Consider the following 25,457-nt stretch of genomic DNA (forward strand, 5'->3'; position numbering starts at 1 on the left):
TGTAATTAATTACGATTTAGCTGAATGTTTAGGTTTGCTACCGCTAAAACCATGGACAAGGAATCCATTGGAGACCGCTGATGGTCGAACTACTGCGCCTATTGGTTATGATCCAAAAGTCAGGATAGCGTTGAAAGGAAGAGCCGTCGAAATGGCAGTAGCAGTATCTTATGTAAGGAACCCTCCTATACTATTGGGAACCGATTTCAACAGAACTGTCCGATTGGCATGTTTGTGGGGATCATCGATGATTCGTTTCGAAGAGGATATCTTAAACGATATACACTTACGATATCTTCAAGAAAAACGACCTAAAGCTCCCTATGAGTGCAAACAAACTGACCAAATTGAGGACGAGTTAATAGGATGGGCCGCAACTGCGAAAATCGATGTATGGCCAGAACCGACGCTAAGATTGAATAAAGACAAGACTCGTTATGAGAGACACTACGGTTATGACAATTTTACGGTACCACGTATTGAAAAGGACGGCAGTGTTACTATGTTACCGGCGAGTACAGTAAAGTCAGAGAAGACGATATCTTTATTTACATTACATGAAAGCACACCATATACTTTACGAGTGGTCAAGAGATGTGTATTACCGCCGAGGACTGAGTCATATGTGACCTGTAGTCGTGGGAAACCAAGTCTAACCACAGCTCTCGTTGAAACGCGAGATGCATACGCAGAAAAAGGCATACAAGTAGGGATGGGTATTATCCAAGATAATCAGGAAATAGTTGATTTGGTAGTACGGAATACATCGCATGAACCGCTGATGATCCGGAAGAATAAAGCCATCGCTAGTTTCAAACCCATTACCGAAAGTCAGTACCTTATTGAAACTGAAAATCGTGTCAGTGAAGACCTAATTGGATCAGTTAAAGCTTTTAACACTGAACGAAAAGTTACGGTCGAAATGACACCCGAAAAACGAAAAGAGTTTCTGTCATTGTTTAAAATGGGACCACAGATGTCAGACTCTGAAAGGTCTATATTAGAGACACTATTATGTCGATATCGCGACAGATTTGCCGTCGGAGACGATGAATTGGGCCGTATTAAAGGACTAGACTATAAGATAGACGTTGGCAACGCCAAACCGATCTCAGCTCAGCCGTACAAAACATCGCCACACGAAAAGAAAGTTTTGGGCGAAATGGTTGATGATATGCTGAAGAGGGGCATAATTAGTCCAAGCAATTCTGCCTGGGGTTCGCCGGTCGTCTTAGTTGACAAAAGGGACGGAACATTACGTTTTTGCGTCAACTATAAAAAGGTCAATCAGATCATACGGAAAGACAATTACCCGATTCCTCTGATGGAAGACTTTATAATGTGTTTATCAGATACCGATACTTATTCGACTATGGATTGCGCCAGTTTTTTTTGGCAGATCCGACTGTCACCGGAGACCAAGGAGGTCACGAGTTTTACCACTTATAGAGGACTTTATCTCTTTAACTATTTACCATTTGGATTACATTTAAGTCCGGCCGTTTGCTCCCGAGTGATGCAAGAAATCTTAGGGACAATGAATCGGAAAATGTTGTTTTACTATATGGATGACATTTTGTGCTATAGTAAAGGTTTTGAGACCCATATGCAACGATTGGCCGCAATTTTGGACAGAATGAGAGCTTACGACTTGAAGTTAAAGCCGTCCAAATGCAAAATGATAATGAAATCTGTGCCGTTTTTAGGACATTTGGTCACAAGTAAGGGATTACTACCCGACGCGGAGAGAGTTAGTTCACTAGCGAACATACCGCCGCCGAATTCAGTGACCAAAGTGAGGTCGTTTTTAGGTTACGTGGGATTCTTTCGGAAATTCATTAAAAGTTTCGCGGAAATTGCGGAACCATTATATAAATTGTTGAAGAAGGACGTGAAATGGCATTGGGAACAGCCTCAAGAAGAAGCCTATTTGAAACTGAAAGAAGCAGTTCTATCGCCTCCCGTTCTAACGTATTATAATCCGAAATATGACCTACAGTTACGGTCCGATGCATCAAAGCTGGCAATCGCAGCCCATTTGTTGCAGATTGAACCAGAGGGACCGAAACTATTGGCCTGCGTTAGCCGAACCACGACACATTCAGAAAGAGCAAGAGGAGCAACACATCTCGAATGTTTGAGTATTGTAACCGATTGTCACGCATTATGTCACCTCTTGAAGTTCAGAAACCCTAACAGCCAACTAAGCTATTGGAGTTTGATATTGCAGTCGCATATGTTGGACATCAGATATAATTCAGGCAAAAGTCATGTAGATGCTGACTATTTGAGCCGTAATATTGGTCCACAGGAATGTCCACTTGAAATAGGAGACACTGGAGAGGAATGCATGGATACGAGACTCAATGCAAAGTGTTTTTATAGTTTAAACTCCGACAATAGGACAAAGACACTGGAATTATCACCAGAATTGACACGACAAGAACAACGCAAAGATGCAGAGTTCGCGAAAGTCATTGGATTATTGACAAAAGTGGGATCTGTTAGTCCCGAAGATGAGAAAATACATGAGAAATATTCTCTTAACAATGAATTATTATACTATAAATGGACTGAAGATGAAAATGTCAAATATCTTCTATGTATACCAAACTCGTTGGTTATGGAAGTGTTGTTACACAACCACGAAAAGGCCGCACATTTAGGCCAAAAGAAAACCTACGATAGGATAAAGGAGAAATATTATTGGCCAGGAATGGCAAAGACTGTGGAGAATCACGTAAGGACTTGTCATGGATGTCAAGTACGGAAGCGGGAGACATGTAAGACTCGAGGAGAGTACTGTCCAATGCATATTCCCGAAGGAGCTTGGGATTCGATATCTATGGACATTGTAGGCCCGTTGATTCCATCGACACGTGGATTCATCAATATATTGACAATTAATGACCGTCTGACCAAATTCGCACTGATATATCCGCTGAAGAGGGCGACGGACAAGAACATTATCAATATATTACAGACTAAAGTGTTTATATTGGGAACACCTAAGGAGATCATTACCGATAAAGGTACCAATTTCTGTAGTAATAGATTTAAAGAGTTCTACAATAGATATGCTATTAAACACATAACGACTACGGCTTATACGCCTAATGCCAACGGTCAGACCGAAACCTTTAATAAAGTTATTGGAGTAGCTTTAGCCATATTATCGGGACTTAACCGCGATTGGCATGAATATACCGACGAAATAGCAAAAGCGTACAATACAAGCAAACATGCAGTAACGGGTGAAACGCCTTTTTACTTATTTTACGGCAGAGAAGCTAATGACAGCCTGGATATACGTTTAGGACGCGATCCTACTATTAATGACACAATGAGTCGCCGAGAAAGGATTCATAGACTGAATAAAGCCCGAGAACTGGTACGCGAGTCAATAAGGAGATCACAAGAAGTCAACAAACGACGAGTAGATGAAAGTCGAGTTGAATATGAGTTTCTTCCTGGAGATAAAGTGGTAGTATTGAGACCACACTTAAAGACACAACAATATGCGAAACTATTACCGCGATATATAGGACCATATCAGGTCATAAAAAGGTTGGGGACAACCAGTTATATGATTACCGAAATAGGATCGGCGAGGGAAAGGTTCGATGTAGTGCACATAAATAAGCTAAAACCTTACTACGAGAGGGAACCAACCGAAAGCCAACTATTGCCGTATCCGTTGGATGGACCATCAGATAGGATGACATCCGGGACATCATATGAAAATGATGAACAGGAAGAAGTGGTCGAACGCAATGACCTAAATATAATTGAAAGCAATGATCAAAATGTGATCGAAGAAAATGACCCAAATGTGATCGACACCGAAGTAGATATCATAGGGAGAGGAACTAGAGTTCGCCGAAGACCCGAATATCTGAAAGACTACGTATAAAGTCATAGAAGATGACCTTCAATGAGAATGCATTGAAAGTGTCTATACAGTAATGGAAATTATTTATTTTCTTTTAGTTTTTATTTGCTATTGCAAGTGATTTTACAAAAATATTTTAGAGAAAAGTTTTTCTACAAAACTTATTTTTATTGTAATCCAATACCTAATGGAAGGGTTAGAAATATTTAATGCATATAAAAAGTGCCTAAAAATATTGCCCATAAAAATACCTGATCAAAGGGCACATAGTGATCGAGAAAAATGTTATATATATTTGCATTTTATAAGTTAAGAGACCATAAGTGTTTAATTGTTGTCACTGGAAAAGTGAAATAATAATAGCTGTTGCAAAATCTAATCAACAATTGATCCGTATAATGGGAACCAATGTCTATAATTTAGTGGTTGTAGAAGATATGCACCGGATGGCCGAATGGTTCGGGAGAGTGAAGATCTGTGTTAATCAAGGAATGGGTGTATTTCCAGCCAATTTCGTGTTAATGATGGCCCACTTGACCACCAATGTCGAGCCTACGGTAGAATACTGTTTACAGTTTTTACAGTTATATAATACACTGGAAGTGCCAATTTGGAGCCCTATTGCTCATACTGCATACCATAGATGGATGGCAGGTCTTAATTATATGACCTATGGTTTGGGAACCCAGGAGAGGGAAGCCTTACTTCATGCCCATACCATCACCAGTGCCGTAACTCTTAGGATGGCTATCATTTATATAACTATATAATAGTATAATGCATGCCTACATATATGTTATTTTGTTTTTTTTTTGTTTTGTCAATACTTTTTGAAGCCTCAAATGTTTTGATATAACAATAAATGGCCCGTAAAGATTACCATAATCTCACTAATGGCCCATAAAAAGTGAAAAAAAAAGTAATTATTTTTTTTGGGGTAAAACATATTTTTTTTGGGTGTTGTACTGTTGAAGCTATTGAGAGCCCATTGCACTACTGTTATAGCAATACTAAGTTTTGTGGGAAAAAAGTTTTTCATTAAGAGTTCAACAGTTGACTAATTCAGTCGCAATTAACTAACTGTTAGTCTATTGAAAAGACATCGGATATAAAGTCCAGACAAAAGACAAATTTTCAATACCAATATTATCTTATATATCGTGAAATCTGGTCACTTATGGACAACAAAAGTTCACCGATTGAAGAAAAAGTTGAGTCGACTGCAGAGCCGCCTATTGAAGAGGCATCGACTTCAACAATAACTGCTGTAGTTTCCGACACATTGATTGAGATAACCGTAAATGTCGATTCGGCAGAATTGCCCGACAATGGCCACAACGAGGACATAGCAGACATCCCTATAGCTGCGGACGAGTTGGTCGAAAAGGATGCGGAAATACCAGATCCGAGAGTTGTCGAGGAATCGATATCCCAATTGTTATCAGAGGTAAGACAACAACAAGAAGACATCCATAATGAGGATATGCAACGAAATGCCGAAATGGCCAGCGTTTGGATACCTGAGCCAAACTATCCAATACTTGTTCAGCAGCTAATGGAACAGAACGATCGACTTCTGGAAGTAGTTCAAGACTTGAATGAAGAGGTCCAGACTTATGAACAGTTTTATGTACCGTTAGACCAATACCAGGAACTCGAAGACAGAGCCGAAAAATACAAGGCTGAGTTCGAGGAGGTTAGAAGTATGCGAAACCGCGAGAGGACTAAACATGACAAATGCAAGGATCAGTGGAGGATCGACAAAGCTGTTCAAGAGACTCTGGTTAAGGAATTGAAAGACATTATTACTCGGATTAATGCCCGAAATGGACAAACCACGGGTGTAGGACACGGATCACCTATTCGAGGCCCGATTAATAACGTCGAAGGGATAAGAGTGCCACCAATAGGCCAACAATCAGTTCGTAGACCCGTTGAGGCACCGATACGAACGATTCCAGCCTCTTTGGCCAGTAATCCCATAGTTAACCGGTTAGGCCATAACTTTTTCGTTGATGTGCCGAACATAGCCGTGAATACAGAGCCGTCAGGAGCTAAACGTCAGCGTATAGTGACGCAAAACAGACAGATAGTACGGACTGTAACCATATCACCGCCGATAGAAGGCCAGAAAGCGCCAGAGGATCTAAAGCCAGATGACCATGGATTTGTGCCGTATGTGTCAGCGCCGCCGTCATCGTCAACATCACAACCGAAGTCTGATGAGCAACGCGACCGCAAAAAGCCGGACAAATCAAAGGACGCTAAGGCTAAAGGAGGCGAAGAGTGATTGTCGTCGGGGGCCGACAACATCTTTGGGTGGGGACATGTAATGCAGCCCTCAATTGCATTAGTATTTTAAGGATTTTCCCCATTCATATCATTATTATAATGTAATACTTTTAGTGCTCAATGCGAGTAATATTATACTAATTATCATTACTTATTATAATTGCTAATTATTAGTATATTTCCATACATTTTGTATAACCTTTTTAGTCCTAGAGGTCATACATAGTACTATTGGTACACTAGTCTACTATAGACCAGTCAGTTGTGTTGTGTACAGCCTTACGATCGGTTGTATAGTTAAGTGACTACCGAATAGTCCTACACATACTCCAGGGTAGGCCTGAGTGCCAATAGATCTATACCTGTCCTCTAGTAATGTTTTTAACCATAGTTTTTATTATAATAATATAATTTACTAAACTTAATATAGTCTAATACAAGTTATGTATCTATAATTATTACCAATAAATGTTTACTATAAACCTGTGGATAATTCATTGCTAAGTGTCTGCAATACACTGTCTGGATATCTAACCATTGGATCCAAGTCCTGGACATACTGTCCAAAAGATCTCAGCCCTTGGTATATATGCGTATATACCAGATATTGTTCCCTTTAGAAGTCAGAGTTCCCGTTAGATTTGAGGCATAAGGGTTGGATGCGTCCCGAGTATACCCGAAGGTCAACTTCTACACGATTGGTGGTACTTCTAGAGGAAGGCATTGCGCCGTTTGTACGGAACTGCGAGAGTCCTAAAACCCGGTGCACTGCATTGTTGTTGTTGTTGTTGTTGTTGTTGTTGTTGTAATAGTTGTTGTTTTTCGTCATCTTTTTCTAATTGTTGTATTTGTTTTAGTTGTTGTTGTTGTTTGAGTTGTTTTTGTTGATAGTATTTATAAATATAACAACCGTTGCGATCATTAATCCTTTCGTTGATAATCAATGTCAGCCACTGTTTGTTATCAATAGTAAACTCTTTGAAACCAATTAATCCGCAAAAAGCAACTAAAAAAATATTATATAATTTATATATTAAGTATGTGTATGTGTATGTGTATGTGTATGTGTATGTGTATGTGTATGTGTATGTGTATGTGTATGTGTATGTGTATGTGTATGTGTATGTGTATGTGTATGTGTATGTGTATGTGTATGTGTATGTGTATGTGTATGTGTATGTGTATGTGTATGTGTATGTGTATGTGTATGTGTATGTGTATGTGTATGTGTATGTGTATGTGTTGTATACTTTTACAAGCTCTACGAAAATAGACATTTATGTCTACTTAGCTCTACGAAAAAATTAAACAATTGAATGGTATAAGCTCTACGAAAAATTTATACAATTATTATATTAATAATAATTACATTACATTGCATTAAACACTATACTATATTATAATAATGTATAACAGTAAAAGTTGTTAGCCTTCAAACAATGCTTATGTATACAATACAATGTAATACAATGTATAACAATGTATAAAAATACAAAACATTCAAAATTTTTAGTCAAAAAATTTTCAAAAAATTTTCAAAAAAAAAAAAAAAAAAAAAAAAAAAAATCAAAAATATTGAATGTCTAAAAGTGTCATCAAAACCTAAAAAAAGTCAACCGTTAAAAAGTTAGCCATTGAAACTAATGTTAAATACTTATTTAAGCTATACTTTTAGTATTAACTTTATACGTATACTGTTAAGGTGTGGGTTTTCGGGCCTTAAGCCTGGAGATCGATTCCGTCCTAGAGACACTTTAGTGTTGAATCAATCATTGTTAGTCGAACGCGGGTATTATAAGGTAGTACAGTAAAATTCTTAATATATCTCACCCAATACATTTAGTTAAACATAAGTTTAATAGTATGAGTAAATTAACATTGATTGAAGTGGCAAAAGCATTAGCTAAGCTAAAGCTTTTGCACTATTTTAGTATGATTTTAATCTAAATTAATTTATATTTAAATAGCAATTAAGTGCAAATGTTTTTAGTTTAAATTAAAGCTTAAATTTAGTTTAAAATTATTTGTTTAATTTGATCTAATTAAAATACAAACATTATTAAATTAAAATTATGTAAACTAACTGTTAGACTAACAATTTAATTAGTATATTAAACATATAATATACTAATTTAAATAAAACACTTAATATAAAGTAAACAATAATATATATAAAATATTAATGTAATTTAGGTTATATATGAAATAATAAAAAACACTATAAAATTTACATGTATTTTCATAATAAATATAATTAAAATTCATTTAATTTAAATATTGTTTGATTAAATAGTTATTACTTTACTATTAAACTTATTAAAATTTGGCTGTAATTATATTTTAAGTAAAATTAATTATAGATAAAACATAATATGTTAGCAATTATATTAAAACTTGGGTGTAACAAATTTCAAAGTTAAAAATGTAATAGAAAATATGGTAAGTATACAATAATACATTAGGCGTTATACATATATATATTGAAACCAACATTAGTATATTAAAACTTGGGTGTAACAAAATTTCAAAGTTAAAAGTAATATAAAATATAATAAATATTCAATATTTCATTAGGCGTTATACATATATATATTGTAACCAATACTAATAATAAAACTTGGGTGTAACTTTAAGTAATGTATAATTATTAATTAATAACCATAATATGTATATAATAATAAAAATGATTATTAATTTAAATAACATTAAAACTTGGGTGTAACAAAATTTCAAAGTTAAAAGTGTAATAAAATATAAAGTAAGTAATTAATAATACATAAGGCGTTATACATATATAAATTGCAACCAATATTAGTTGTTTAAATTAAGGTCATAAAAATACTTCAGAGTATATATATATTGAATTAAATTTAAGAATATCATTCACACAAGTTTAAACACTTTAATAGTAATAATTAAAAGTTTGTATTACAAAAGCGACACCTATCGGACAAAATGGAAGCTGACGCATTGGCTAACATTGTTGCTTACCTTCGTATCAATAACAACAACAAATCCACAAATAACGTCGATGAACAGCTTCGTTTACGAGAAGAAGCATTGGCACGTGAAAAGGCTTATGAAGAGCAACTCGGATGGGATGGCCTACGTACTCAATCAGAGTATACAAAAAGCGCTGCGTTCAAACACGCCCTCAGCCATCAGCTTCTTCTGTGTCCAAACTGTAGGATGGACCATCTAAAGGCAATTGATGGTGGTTTTATTGTATGTAATTGTGGGGTTCGTTTCCAAACACCCCTAACTATTCATCAAATAGTCCATAAAATATGCGTTTTAATGGACTACCACGCCTTTATTCCTTGCGCCGACCCATTACTTCAATTGGATATGTTAATGGGCAATCTATGGATAAACTGCGATTGCGGATACCATCATTCTATTTTGTAATGGCCAGCATTTTTAAATATTTTTTTCTATATATTATTATATATAGTTTTTTTTATATAATATGTATATTATTTTATATATTTTTTAAAAAATAAAATATTTTTAAAATTTAATGATTTTTCATTTTTTTTAAACTTAAAAATAAAATAAGAATATTTTTTTATTAAATTATTAAAAATTAAGTCATTCTTAGGCGTAGTTTATAAACAAAAATAAATTTAAATAATACTTTGATGTAGTTTATTATTTGTTTAAATAATACATATATTTTCAAGTTTATAAATAAAATAAATTTAAGTATTTCTTAGGCGTAGTTTAATATTTGCGTTAATAGTACATATAATTCAAGTTTGTAAACAAAAATAAATTTAAGTAATTTTTAGGCGTAGTTTATTTTTTGTTTTAATAATACTTATAAATAAAAAAAATTAAATGTTTAGGCGTTTCTACAATTTATTATAATAGTAACTATACTTCAAGAATACAAATAAAAATAAATTTAAATGTTTAGGCGTTTCTACAATTTATTATAATAGTAATTATACTTCAAGTATATAAAAACAAATAAATTTAAATGTTTAGGCGTTTCTACAATTTATTATAATAGTAACTATACTTCAAGTATATAAATAAAAATAAATTTAAATGTTTAGGCGTTTCTACAATTTATTATAATAGTAACTATACTTCAAGTATATAAATAAAAATAAATTTAAATGTTTAGGCGTTTTTACATTTTATTATAATAGTAATAATATTTAAAGTATATAAATAAAAATAAATTTAAATGTTTAGGCGTACTACAGTTTATTATAATTGTAACTATATTTCAAGTTTATAAATAAAAATAAATTTAAATTTATGGGTGTTGTTATTATATATGTATATTAATAACGTTATTAATAAAACAAATTTTAATTAAAGTTGAGTATATAAAGAGATATATTTTACATTCAATAATCATTCAGTTTTTAAAGCTAAAATTATAGTAAAAGTTATAACAGTTTTATTACTTTTAAAATAAAATTTTGTTGCAATGGCCGCTGAAAAAAGATCTGAATTATTGGCATCTATTGGTATGGATGAATCATCGTCGGACTCGGATATTGAGGAAGTGTTGCCATCAAAAAGTGGACTAAACGAACTGGAAGCGATTGGAGAGACTGATGATGACTCGAAAAAGCGCAAAGGAAAAGGCAAAGCAGGTCCGTCAGCAAAACGGGCTAAAAAAGTAAATGGTATAACATATGCAATGTATGAAAAAAGTACTCCATCCGGCAGCGATAAATCTGAAATAACTGAAAAAGTTTTTAGACGAGGTATGTAAAAATTATAACATAATATTTTTAAAAATTTATATTATTTATGTATAATTTTTACATACAGATTATGATGGTATATCAACAAAAGGTAAAGAGTTAATTTTTTTTAAATTTAACAAAGAGGACGTGCCTTCAAATTATCGCTACCGGATAGAGATGAATCACATGTCATATATCCTGAGATCACTAATTACAATTGCAATTACCAATAAATTACCAATTGATGATGTGTTTACAACATTTAAAAAACTTCAACCAAAAACTAAAAAAAGTAGTATCGGTTAAGTGAATATTAAACTCACTTAGCTATTGAGCTACTTAATCAAATTAATTCAAAATTTATTTTATAAAATTTTTAAGTAAATTTATATATAAAATTTAATAATAATATAATATATAATCAAATTTAATTACTTTGTTATTTTAATGTTAAATTTATATTTTGTATTTACAATATATTTTATTCAATAAACTTTTTATGCAAATAATATATCTTGTAATATATGAATTTAAAATTTTTATAATGTTATGTTTTTAATAAATTGTTTATAATTTATATACAATTTTGCTGTAAAAACATTGTTTTTCTACTCCAGACAAATGTTAATAATATAGTTATTTAAACTTAGTCTACTAATGGCATAGTTCCGATGTGACTATAATAGTTTAAAACATTTATTATTAACAAAGATTTGTTTCGATAACAATAGCTGGAATGTTAGCATAAACATAACATTTAAAAAATGTTTTAGATAATTTAAATAAATGATTGAAAAAGTAAATGTTTTTTAATTAAAGATATTTATTTATTTACAAATTACTTGATAAAATTAATTATTTATATATATTGAAAATAATAATGCATATGTTATATTTATAAACAATTTTAAATTTAATTATCAAATTATTAATTATATTTTTCTATTTTTACAGTCATATTTCCTTTAATAAAGCTACCATTTATTCAAAGACGAAGAGTTTTTCTCAATTGTCCACTTTGCAATGAAGCAAGCATACTTGGAGATCAAATGTCTAGACATTTAATCTATTGCAATAAATTACTAAGACTTAAATATAGAAAGTTTAGTGATTCTGTATTATATTCATGTAATTTTGTTGCGATAAATGTTATCCTTTATATACTTGGATTAACTCGTAAAATTGACAAATATATTGATTTAAAAATGATATTTTATCCAAATTCTATTAAGCAAATCTGGGCTGTTTATGAAATCATTTACAAAACTCGTAATAACATTACTTTGGATAAAAATGAGTATTTACATGTTAATCGAGCTATTGAATATTTGCTTAAAAATTGTCTAAATCTTGAAACTTGTCCATTAAAAATAATACCTGGCATGACAATGTATGATTTCAACCAAGCATTTGGTAAAAGAGACTGGAGTTTTGTAATCGATGATTATGATATTGATGTCCTTATAAATGAAAGACAACCAAACGGATTTTATACCCCAATATAAATGTTAAAATAATAAAACTGAGTTCACAAATGTATTTTCTAAATTTTAAAATAATTTATTTGTAATAATAACTTTTAAATTTTTTATAATAAAACTGATTTTTGCATTAAAATATCTAAATTAATTATTATTGCATATGTTATTTTAAATTATATTTTATAAATTAATATATATAAAATAATTAATTATTTTTATTTTAATTATTTTAGATTTAATTGCTAAAAGAAGATCTGAACTAAGATTACTTCCATATATTAAAAGACGTCTTGTTCGTCTCGATTGTCCTAATTGTTGGCAATATGAAATTCCAGGATCGCAAGCTCTTTCTCATATTAAAATATGTAATGAAAAACAATCAACGATAGCTAAAAAAATAATTTCTGAACAATTATGTTCAACGTTTGTATTATTTAACTCATTACTTTTTATACTTGGTATAAGTCGTAAATTTAACAATAAGATAAAATTGTTTAATATATTTGAACCATATGTTATAAGACAAATTTGGGCTGTTTATGAAATCTTATATAAAATACGCAAAAACATTCCTGTTGATATAAATGATTATTTATTCATTGATAAATACTTTGAATATATTATGAAAAATTGTTTAAATATGGATACATGCAAAATAAGAATAATACCTGGAATGACTATGAAAGATTTTGATCATGCATTTGGTGAAAGAGATTGGAATTATGTTCTCGATGAATATGACATTAATTTGCTTATCCATACTGAACAAAATCACGTTGCATTTACTCCATCATAAATGTATATTTACTAAAACTGAGAACATTTATTATACTATAAATTGAATTTTATAATATATAATCCAATAATAACTTTACTTGATGTATCATTGAATATAAATTTTTTTACAATAAATTTTTTTGCATTTTAATTCTGATTATTTAATTACAACATAAACAATCTTTAGACGAATTATGTACCAATTCCAATAAATAAGGTTTTGTAAAAGATGAAATATAAGTGTGAAAATAATTGATTTTTTTATTATTTACTTTATCAATACTTGAATTTATAGAAATAATATTATGAATTGATAAATAACAATTGTCTAAATCATTTTTAATAACATAATCTATTGGATACTGACATTGTTTTTCGTTAAAAATAAAAATTATTAAACTTATATTTAATAATATTGATATTATATTAGTTGTTATTAAATTTTTATTATTCATTTTCTTATAGATATGGAACAAAACAACGTCTTTACACTTCCAATCACATGTGAATATTGTGATAAAATATATACTAAGATTCGTTTATATAATAATCATATTCGTCTTATACATAGTGATAAAGTATTTGTGTATAAATGTGAATTATGTGAGAATACAGTTAATTCATCAAATAAATTACGTGCACATTATTTACACTGTGATAAGTTTAATAATAATATAAACAAAATAATTTGTAATATTTGTGGAAAAATTTATAAAGTTAAATCTACATTTATTTTACACAAATTACGTGAAATCAATCAAATTGGCAAAGGCAATCAACAATTGCCTAATATTTCTAACAAAGAACATAATTTTATGTTATCTAAAAGTGCATTTAAAAATTTTTTACAACAATATGAACTTTATCCAAAAAGAGATTATAAAGATCCTCACGATTTTTTTTATGTACATTTTGAAGATATTCAAACTTTATTAAATTTATTATTAGCTAAAATTAAATCAATTAAAGTACAATTTTGTCTTCAAGTAACGTTTTACAAAACAGTTGCTAATGTAAAAATATATACAATATCTTATTTTACAAGTGATAATTACATATTATCTTCTTTTAATTTTAACATTACTAACAAATTAATTAGTAATTTTGAAAATAAAATACAAACTTTTGAAGCAATCGGAAGCGGTTGGATAATAGATTCAATTGACAGATTAGATTTGCGAATTGCAATATATAATCCCTTAAGAGGTGGTTGTTTTAACAACAAATTACCCGATTGTATTAAAAATAAAAAAGCATTAATTTCTTTAAAAAATACTGATCAAAAATGTTTTATGTGGTCAATATTAGTAAAAATTGCTTTGTTGTATTATAAAAAATTTGAAATTAATGAATTTTTAAATGATAGAAGATTAGATTCTTTATTACCATTTAAAAATTTTGCAAACTTTAATAATATATCATATCCAGTTACTCTTAAAGATATTAAAAAGTTTGAAAATTTAAATAAACATTTAGAAATAAGAATAAATATATATGGAATTGACAGCGGATTTTCAGAAAATACTCATTCTGTTATACCTATTTACATATCTAAAAAGAAAGCTATTCACACTATAAAATTACTATATTACAATGATCATTTTTATTTTATTAAAAATTTTAATAGATTATGTGGTAACTATTCATCAATTAATCATTATTTTTGTAAAAATTGTTTAAGTGGGTTTCAAACTAAGGTTAGACTAGAGAATCATAAATATTTGTGTCAACATTTTAATCCTTCTGCTGCTGTAATGCCTAAAAATGATATAATGAAATTTACACAAATTAATTTTATGTATAGATTTCCATTTGTTATTTATGCTGATTTTGAATCACTTTTAGTTAAAGATAATCAGATGATTAATAAAAAGTCTAGGCAAATACATAAACATGTTGCTTCAGGATTTTCTTTAGTAGTCGTAAAAAATGAAAGTGAAATATATTACAAAAATGTATATACTGGTAAAAATTGTCTAAATAAATTTTTAAGTATACTCGCTACAGTATCTTATTTAATTTATGGTGAAATAAGTAACCCAAAATCAATGATAATAACTGAAAATGAAAAAATAAAACACCACTTAGATCACATTTGTCATTTGTGTAAATTACCATTTAATGATTCTCTAAATGAAAAAGTTTATGATCATGATCATATGACTGGAAAATATAGAGGTGCTGCCCATAATTTATGTAATTTATTATATCAAATCCCCAAAAAAATTCCTTTATTTTTTCATAATTTAAAAAATTACGATTCTCATTTTATTGTAAATAGTTTAAGTAATAATTATTTTAGTAAATGTACTATTATTCCCAATTCAATGGAAAAATTTCTTGCACTTGAATTAGATAATTTAAAAATATTAGATTCTTGTCAATTTTTAAATGATAGTCTAGATAGACTTGTAAAAAATTTAAAAGCTTCAAATGGTAATTTTTCAATTACAAAATCTGTTTTTGAAGAAAAAATACCAATTAACGATATAGAATTATTATTTAGAAAATGTCCTTACCCTTATGAATATCTTGATGATTGGTCTCGCTTTAAAGAAACCAAATTACCATCAATTGATGAATTTTATTCACATTTATCTGCATCTACTATAAGTTCAGATGATTATAATTATGTTTTAAAAGTATGGGAAAAATTTAAATTTAAAAATATTAAAGAATTTCAAAACTTTTATTGTTTGTTAGATACATGTCTATTAGCTGATGTTTTTCAAACATTTAGAAATATGATTTATAATACCTATCAATTAGACCCCTGTCATTTTTACAGTATTCCTGGTTTATCATGGTGTGCTGCTTTAAAAATGACAAAAATAGAAATTGAATTATTAAAAGATATTGATATGTATATGCTAATAGAAAAAGGTATCAGAGGAGGAATCTGTAATATAATGAAAAGATATGCAATTGCAAACAATAAATATTGTAATAATTATGATAATTCAAAAGAGAAATCATTTTTAGCTCATTTTGATGTTAATAATTTATATGGAAAAAGTTTAAGTGAAAAACTTCCATTAAGTAATTTTCAATGGATTAATTTAGAAATTTTAAATATTATTGATTGGTCAAATATAAATACAGAAAATGAATTTGGTTATATATTAGAATGTGATCTTGAATACCCTAGTGAATTACACGATTTACACAAAGATTTCCCACTTGCTCCAGAAAAAAATAAAGTTACAAATAATCAGCTAAGTTTATATCAAACTAATTTGTTAACAAAACTAAAGCAATTTGGTTATCGTAGATATCCTACAGAAAAATTATTATTAACTTTGAATGATAAAAACAATTATATTATTCATTTTAAAACATTAAAATTATATTTAGAACTAGGATTGAAAATAAAAGCAATACATAGAGGTATCAAATTTAAACAAAGCAATTTTTTAAAACAATATATTTCTATAAATACTGAATTAAGAAAAAAAGCTAATAATGATTTTGAAAAAGACTTATACAAATTAATGAATAATTCAGTATTTGGTAAAAGTATTGAAGATAAAAGAAAGCATGTTAACGTTAAAGTCGCCTTAAATAGAAATCAAGCAAATAAATGTATTCAGAAATTAAATTTTGATACATTTCAAATACTAAATGAAGATATTACATTAATTAAAATGAAAAAAACAAGTGTAGTCTTAGATAAACCTATTTTTATTGGTTTTACTGTATTAGAATTATCTAAACATTATATGTATACTTTGCATTACAAAGCATTTAAAAATTATTATAAAAAAAATATTCAATTGTTATATACTGATACTGATAGCTTAATTTATGAAATTAAAACAAACAATTTGTATAAAGATTTAAAAAATTATTTAAATCCTTTAATGGATTTTAGTAACTTTGATACAAACCATTTCTTATATAATGAAAAAAATAAAAAAGCAATTGGATATTTAAAATCAGAATATGGTGATAAAGTTATGAATGAATTTGTTGGATTAAAGCCGAAATTATATTCTATTTTATATGATAATATAGAAAATAAAAAAGTTGCTAAAGGCGTACAAAAAAATGTAATTAAAAATAATTTAACACATGATATTTATAAAAATGTTCTGTTAAATGAAAAATATTATAATACATCTATGACAACAATTCAATCAAAACAACATATGCTTAAAACATTATCTATTAATAAGTTTGTGTTTCATCCTATGGACGATAAGAACTATATATTATCAGATGGAGTTTCATGTCTTCCATTTGGACATAATTCATTAAAACATTAATATTTTTTAGTTACAGACAATATGAATAATGTATATAAGGAATTAATCATTAACGGAGACAAAATTAATCCACTTGTATCAATAACACCACTAAATTTTCATGCAGTGAAACCAATGACTAAAGTTGTTTTATATGTAAATAACTTAAACGAAATACCAGCTAATTATATGGGAACATTTATTAAAAATGAAGATTTAGATGTTAAAGATATTGTCTGCAAGTTGTTTTATGTTGAAAACAAAAATTCAGACATTATGCAAATTGTTTTGTGGAATATATCTAAAACTAACACATTGTACATTAAACCAAACGAGTCTCTTGGAAAATGTTATATTGATTGTCTTAATTATTTGGATGAACGTCGTATCACAGATTATAAACTTAATTTAAGTTATGATATTATTTCAAAAGGTATGTTTAACTAATACTAAATATGTAATAATCTAATTATAAGATTAATTATTTTTTTAGATGAACAATTAAAAATAAATATGGATTTTGGATCGTGTCTTCCTACCAGAGGTACATCAAAAAGCGCTGGATTAGATTTATACTCAAATGAGGATAAAATGATATTGCCATCTCAACGCAAACTTGTTTCAACTGGATTAAGCATTTACATGCCAAATAATTCATTTGGCTTTATTGCTCCAAGAAGTTCATTAGCAGTTAAAGGGATAGATATTGGAGCCGGAATTGTAGATTTTGATTATACTGGAATTGTAAAAGTGTTGGTTATTAACAACAGTAAATTGGCTTTCAACATTGCACCTGGAGATCGTATTGCCCAACTCATAGTGTTACCATACAAAAAGGTTACTCCATATATTGGTTATATTCCACAGACTGAACGAGGAAATGGTGGATTTGGCTCAACTAATGCTATATAATTTCTATTATTATATACTTATTTGGTGGAGGGTTTAATTTTATAATTATTTTTATATATAATTTAATAATTTACACAAATTATTTGTTTTAATAATTTTATTTTAAAATAAAAATTTTTAAATTTTAAATGTATTTAATATTTAATTATAAGAAATAATATATTTATTTTCTAGATGAACCATTTTTGTAAGAATTTCAGCATCTGTAAATAAATTGTATTATTATATATTGTAAGTTTTTAAAATAATACAATTTACTTACCATATAGTTGTTTTTGCAGTATTTATTTGATTATCATTATTTATTTTAATAAATTGTGGGTTAAAATATTTATTATGAGTATTTTTACAAAAATTATACATAAACTCAGCTTTTTCTTTTGCACACAAAGGTTTTAAAGTAACTTTTAGTTTTTCGTGCAAATAACATGGATTAGAATTAGTATCTTTTGTAATTTCGGTCATTATATCATTATCTGTTGGAATCATTGTGGATGAAAATATATTTAAGTTCTCTATATTTATGATATATTGTCCAAATCCAGCTTTATATAATAGACTTTTAATTCCATCATCGTTTTTACAAACTGCTATATATTTTGCATGTGTATTGGTATTTAAGTGATATAAAGTTTTGATTACAGGTACAATTTCGCTTGGTGATAATCCAAATTCAAATTTTTTATCAAATTTAATCCCATGAATATTATCTTCCATATAATCTATGACAAATTGATTAGTTACATCGATTTTAGATTTATTAATTCTATAGTTGAATGGTATTGATGATGATAAATTATTATAACAAAATCCAAGTTCTCGCAAATAAAAGCCACCATCGATTTTATAACCATTAGTGCACATAATTATTTTAATATTTTCAAAATCTGGGTTTATGAAAGCCATGTTTTATTAACTGTCTAAATTTCAAAATAATTTTTGATTTTATAATATAATTTCAAGGTTATATTTCAAATAAAAACTATAAAAGTATATATAAATGTAAATAACCAATCATATTATTTATAATACTTTTATATTAACAGTAACCATGAATAATTATGATTTAACCTTGACACACCCTTCACGTATTTTAGTATGTGGACCATCAAGTAGTGGTAAAACAACTTTCGTATCAAATTTAATTGAAAACATGTATGAGTTATTTGGATTATATTTTGACAAAATAATATATTGTTCATCTCAAGGATTCTCAGATTATAATTCAATACATGGAATTCATATAAATAAAATAAATACTTTTAATAATGATGTAATAAATGACCTTGATTCAAGCCATAATAATTTAATTGTTTTAGATGACTGTATGCATACAGTTTCTAATGACTTACTTGTTAGTGATTTATTTACAAAATTAAGTCATCATAAAAATATTACCGTAATTTTATTGTTACAAAATTTGTTTCCAAAAAGTAAATATATGAGAGATATTTCAACTAATAGTACATATATTGTGCTTATGAGTAATCCACGTGAAACATTACAAATTAAAATTCTTAGCTCGCAAATAGATGCAAATAATTCTAAATTTATATATGATAGCTATATAGATGCTACTAAAAACAAACCGTACAGTTATTTATTTTTAGATTTTAATCAACACACATCAAATGATGTAAGAGTACGTACAAACATTTTTCCAAATGAAACACCAAAATACATTTATATTAAATCAAAATAAATTAAAAAATATTAAAAATTGTGAAAACTCTCTGAAACAAATCGTTAATACTAAATCTACAAAACAAAGACAAAAGTTAATAAAATTAGCTAAAATCTGTGTCATAAATTCAATATCTGAAATAGCTAAAAACTGTCTGCATGGTAACTTACCAATAAAAAATTGTGATTTTAAAAAATTAAATAATAATAAAAAATTATTAAGAAAACTTGCAACAAAGACTTCAGTTATAAAACGTAAAAAATATCTTAAACAACAAGGAGGAAATATTTTGCTGAATATATTGATTGCTTCTGCTTTAAAGTTACTTTACAAATCTATATATAATGAGTTTCAAAAAAATGCAAATTGTTCAAAATGAGAATAAACATCAAAATGATATAAGTAACTTAGTTAAATATCAAACACCAAAAAATTTTTTAGTAATGAATGACTTGGATAAAGAAATAGAATCTATATTATCTAGCAATATTGATGAAAGAATTAAAGCTAAGTTATATGCAGAAGCTCTAAGAAAATTTTTGATATTTAAAAATAATATCGATCAAACAGAGGAAAAAGCATGCCTTGATATAACAAGTGCTGTAATAGCTTCCAAATCAGATGATGATGATAAACAAAAAGAAATTATAAACGTAAAAACTCCAAAAATTAAAACTCCAAAATTTAAAGAGATTGAAGCAGATTGTGACATAACCCCAGATATAAATAAAAATAAAAGAAAATATACTTACAATTTTAAAGCACCTAGTAAAAAATTAAAAGAACGGGAAGAATATTTAAACATAACACCTAAAGGATTATTTAAAAGAAATTATAAGACAAATGATAAAAGTTTAAAAAAATTTTAAAAGTAAAATCATTTATAAAAGATCTACGATCCCAACGAGTCGATATATCTCCAAAAAATACAAATTTAGTTAAAAAAGATAAATATAAAGAACATATGAAAACACCAGCAAGTTTTCGTTCTAAAGTTATACGTGCTAAGTACCCTAAAAATGTTAGACAAGCCATTAACTGGGAAAAATATTAATCATATACTCAAAAAATATTATTATAATACAAAATATTATTCTAGTTTTAGTACGCCTCTTAAACTTTATAAATATGTTAAAAACATTTATTCTAATATAACATTAAATCAAGTTAAACAATGGCTTTTAAATCAATCGACTCATACAGTTCATCGATATCCAAAATTTAATTTTAAACGTAATCCAATAGTGTCTAAACATATTGATGAGAATTGGCAGGCAGATTTAATTGAAATAACAAAACCAAAATCGAATAATAATTTTCGTTATATATTAATGATTATTGATAACTTATCAAAATATGGATGGGCTATACCATTGAAATATAAAAATGCTGATGTGGTTAAAAAAGCAATAATTTACATAATGCAGTCATCTAAACGTAAACCAATAATATTGTCTACTGATGCAGGAAGAGAATTTACAAATAAAAAATTAAAAAAATATTTGCGATGGAGAAAAATTAAACATTTAATATTACGTGACACATCTAAAGCTAGAACAGTTGAACGTTGGAATAGAACAATAAAAGAAAAAATTCAAAAATATTTGTTTTATAATAAAACTGATAATTTTATTGATGTTTTGAATAATATTATTTTAACATATAATAATACAGTACATAGTCGTACAAAATACAAACCAGTTGATGTCACTAAAGAGAATGAAATATATGTTTATAATAATCTATATCATACAACTATTGTTAGAGAAAAGCAAGTATATAAACTAGGAGATAAAGTTAAAATTAAGTTACTAAGAAATATTTTTGATAAAGGATATCTAGAAAATTATAGTACAGAAATATTCACTATAGCTAAAATTTTATATACTTCTCCATATTATAAATACAAAGTGCGTGACAAATCTGGTTCAATTATACGAGGATCATATTATGCTAAAGAATTAATAATAATTAATTAAAAATGGATTATTTCAGAGAAAACGAAAATCAAATTTTTCATTTAACAAATGATAGTGATAAATGTGAGCTTAATGTAAATTTTAATGAAACAATAAAATACAATGTGCCGATGGAATGTGCATTGGCAGAATTGATAATTCTAAAAAACTTGATCAAAAGGATTTATTAAGTGATTTGGAAATAACTTTTAATTTAAAATGGATAATGGATTTATCAGAAGATGAAATTGATGTAGTAAATTCAGTAATAGATTTACTTGAAACAACAGATAAAACAGTAAATTCAATTAATGTACTAGAAAATGAAAATTATAAATATGGTAACCATTACATTGAAAAGATAAACTTAAATCATTCAACAACTAAACATTGGCGTGAAAATTTGAAACAGCTGATTAGTGATTTAAACGTAAAAGCTAATAACTTAATAAACGAAAAATATAAAGAAATATTATATATGAAAGACTGCGAACCTAGTGATTTAAATAAAAAATGGATTATAAATCCATTTGAATTTTCGTTTGAGAAGCATATATATAAATTAAAAAATGGAAATTTTGCTATTGATTTAAAAGATCCATTTATACCCAAAACCAGTGAAATAATTGCACCAACCGACAATTATAAAACCTATAAATATTATAGTTTAAGAGGTTTATTTTATTTAGAATTTAATGATAAATTAAAAAAATTGCTAGGATTTAATAAATACAATATTGCAAATATAAAAACTAGTTTAAATATATTGAAAAAGCCAATTCCTACATCAGAATCTGAATCAGAATTGAATATATTACGTAATAACATTGATGACATTAAACATTTTGTAACTGACGTGCAGCCAATTAAAGTCTCTCAAACTATTAATTATTTTCACATATATTGTGATATAATAGAAGAATCTTATTATAATAATAGTAAATTAAATTTATTACGTGTCATACCCACAGCAATTAGCGAAAAAGATGACTTTATGAAATTTGATTTTGATATTAAACATTTTGTACCATTAAAATTTAATGAATTTAATTCAATAAAGCTTTATATAAAAGACGATAGTAACAATGATTTACTACTTAGATATGGTAAAATGATAGCTATATTAATAATAAGACCACAAAAATTGTTTTAAAAATGTTATCATCGTATAATAATAAATTTTATTTATATTTAACAAATAAAAATAATAACTGTGAAATAAATTATTATTTTAATCCACCAATAAAATTTGAAAATAATATGGAATGTGCACTAGAAGAACTAATAATTCCTAAAAAGTTAAGTGAAAAGCAAATTGTTGATAATTTAAATATCCGATTTCATATGAAATGGGTTATGGATCAAGATATAAGACATATTGGTGATCATTCAGAGATAAATTTTATGTACATACCAACAAACACAAATTATACTAAAGGTGATCATATAACAATTGATTATAATTTAGATAAAATTAATTGGGTAGATAGTTTTAAAAAAACAGTAACAGAAATTAATGAAAAAATCGAAGATTTAATACTTGAACGTTTTCCACAAGTTTATTTTTTACCTAATTACCATCCTACATATTTATCTAAAAAATTAGATAATTTAGGAAAACGTGCAAATCAATGGATAATAAACAAATTATCATTTAATTTTAATGAATCTAATAATCAATTTTCATTGACAAATGGTAATTTTGCTATTTATTGTAAAAATATAAAAGGTAATGATTTTGATCACAACTTAAAAATTCAATTACCTGATCCAAATATCACCCCAACTGAATTTATCGCTTTTTATAAATTACGTGGTATTGTTTATTTAGAATTAAACGATACATTACAAAAATTATTAGGAATGAAAGATTACAATACACTTAATCTACCACAAACAATTAGATTAGGTGGGTATTACGAAGGAAACCCATCATATATTAGTGAAGAAATATTTAGAAAAAATATGGAGATTGTGCAGCCAATTATATCCAATACTAAACCAGTAGATATTAACAATACAATTCATTATTTACAAATATATTGCGATATTGTTAAACAATCCTTTTTTAATAATAAAAAAGTTAGTTTATTAAGAGTTATACCCACTTACATAAATGAAAATGATAATTTTATGAAATTTAGTTTTAAACAAAAAGTTTCTACCAATAAAATATAATGAAATTCATTCTATACAATTAAAAATAACTGATGATAATGATAATAATTTGTTAATAAATGAAGGAAACATATTAGTATTACTTATATTTAGACCTAAACGACTATATAGTTAGTTAATTTTTGTCTTTGTTATATTCACATTAAATAAAAATGCATGATTACACAAAATATTATTGTAATCAAGCAAAGCAAACTAATCAAACTGGTGCTGGACAGCCTATACAAGGCATAAATCAATTAGAACCTAATAATTTTGATTTTTTACCATTTAAAACAAAACCAATTTCTACTAATAAAAATTGCAAATAAACAATCTGAGTTTAAAGCGTAAACCTAGAAATAAACCACCACGTCGTCGTTCTAGGGAAAAATATTACTAAAAAAATAATTAAACGCAAGTCTAAAAAATCTTGTCGTCGTAAAATCAAATCAAAAAAAATTGGATATATTTATGTAAAATGAATGAAATATTAAAAAACGAACTTGATTTATTTCAACGTATGCCATATCAAAGGTGCCATTGAAGGTTCTCAAATAATACAATATCGTCCAAAAGCGCCTATTGCTGATACAAATACTACTAGAATTTGAAATCCAGGCATCTACAGACGGAAAATACATTTATATGCCTGATATTTTTTTATGTAGGATTTGTAAATACAAAGTAATAAAATCAAAATGGCAATGATTTTGCAGATACTTTAGGAACCTGAAGATAAGCGTTATAGTCCTATGAATTATGTACTTAACACTGCATTCGATCAATTAGCAATATATTTAGGAAATACTTTAGTGTCTCAAGCATCTAAAAATTACAATTACCTATCATTTATTGAAGCTGTAACTAATATTACTAATATATCAAATCAATCCAATTAGTCCAAGTGGATTTGTTACATCATATTGGAATAGTGATTATGAGTATGACAAACCTGACCCTATTTTGTTAAAAATGGTACGTAAAAGTACACCAGTGTCTTTGTATGGTAAAATTACATGGTCCTATTTTTACAACTAATCCGATTGTTAATTAGTGGTGTACCAATAAAATTGATTTTTACAAAAGCACCGCCTTGTTGGCCTGTTATTGGAAAAGATGGATGGTGGACAAATGATACATTTCCTCATTTAAAAATAATGGACATGAGTTTGTTTGTAAGAAAAGTAAAAATTGCACCAAACATTTTAAATGCTCACGCGCAAGCATTGCGTTTATCACGAGCAATTTATCCTATTAAAAGACCATTTACTAAAGTTGTAAATTTAAGCGCTGGACAATCATCATTTTTAATATTGATAACGTAATAATTGGACAACTGCCACATAAA

The 25,457-nt window shown here is 27.6% G+C and overlaps 1 protein-coding gene across 1 annotated transcript; it reads left to right on the forward strand.

The window, feature by feature from the left end:
• The first annotated feature begins 17,908 nt into the window (after positions 1–17,908).
• Positions 17,909–18,307, forward strand: LOC128965097 (uncharacterized). Its single transcript, XM_054311749.1, has one exon. It carries the CDS (start codon positions 17,909–17,911, stop codon positions 18,305–18,307), a length of 399 nt encoding a protein of 132 aa, XP_054167724.1.
• Positions 18,308–25,457: the final 7,150 nt, after the last annotated feature.

Source organism: Oppia nitens, unplaced genomic scaffold, assembly GCF_028296485.1.
Source record: "Oppia nitens isolate AA-2021 unplaced genomic scaffold, nextdenovo-longstitch-racon4-pilon3 scaffold16_pilon_pilon_pilon, whole genome shotgun sequence".
Lineage (NCBI taxonomy): Eukaryota > Metazoa > Arthropoda > Arachnida > Sarcoptiformes > Oppiidae > Oppia > Oppia nitens.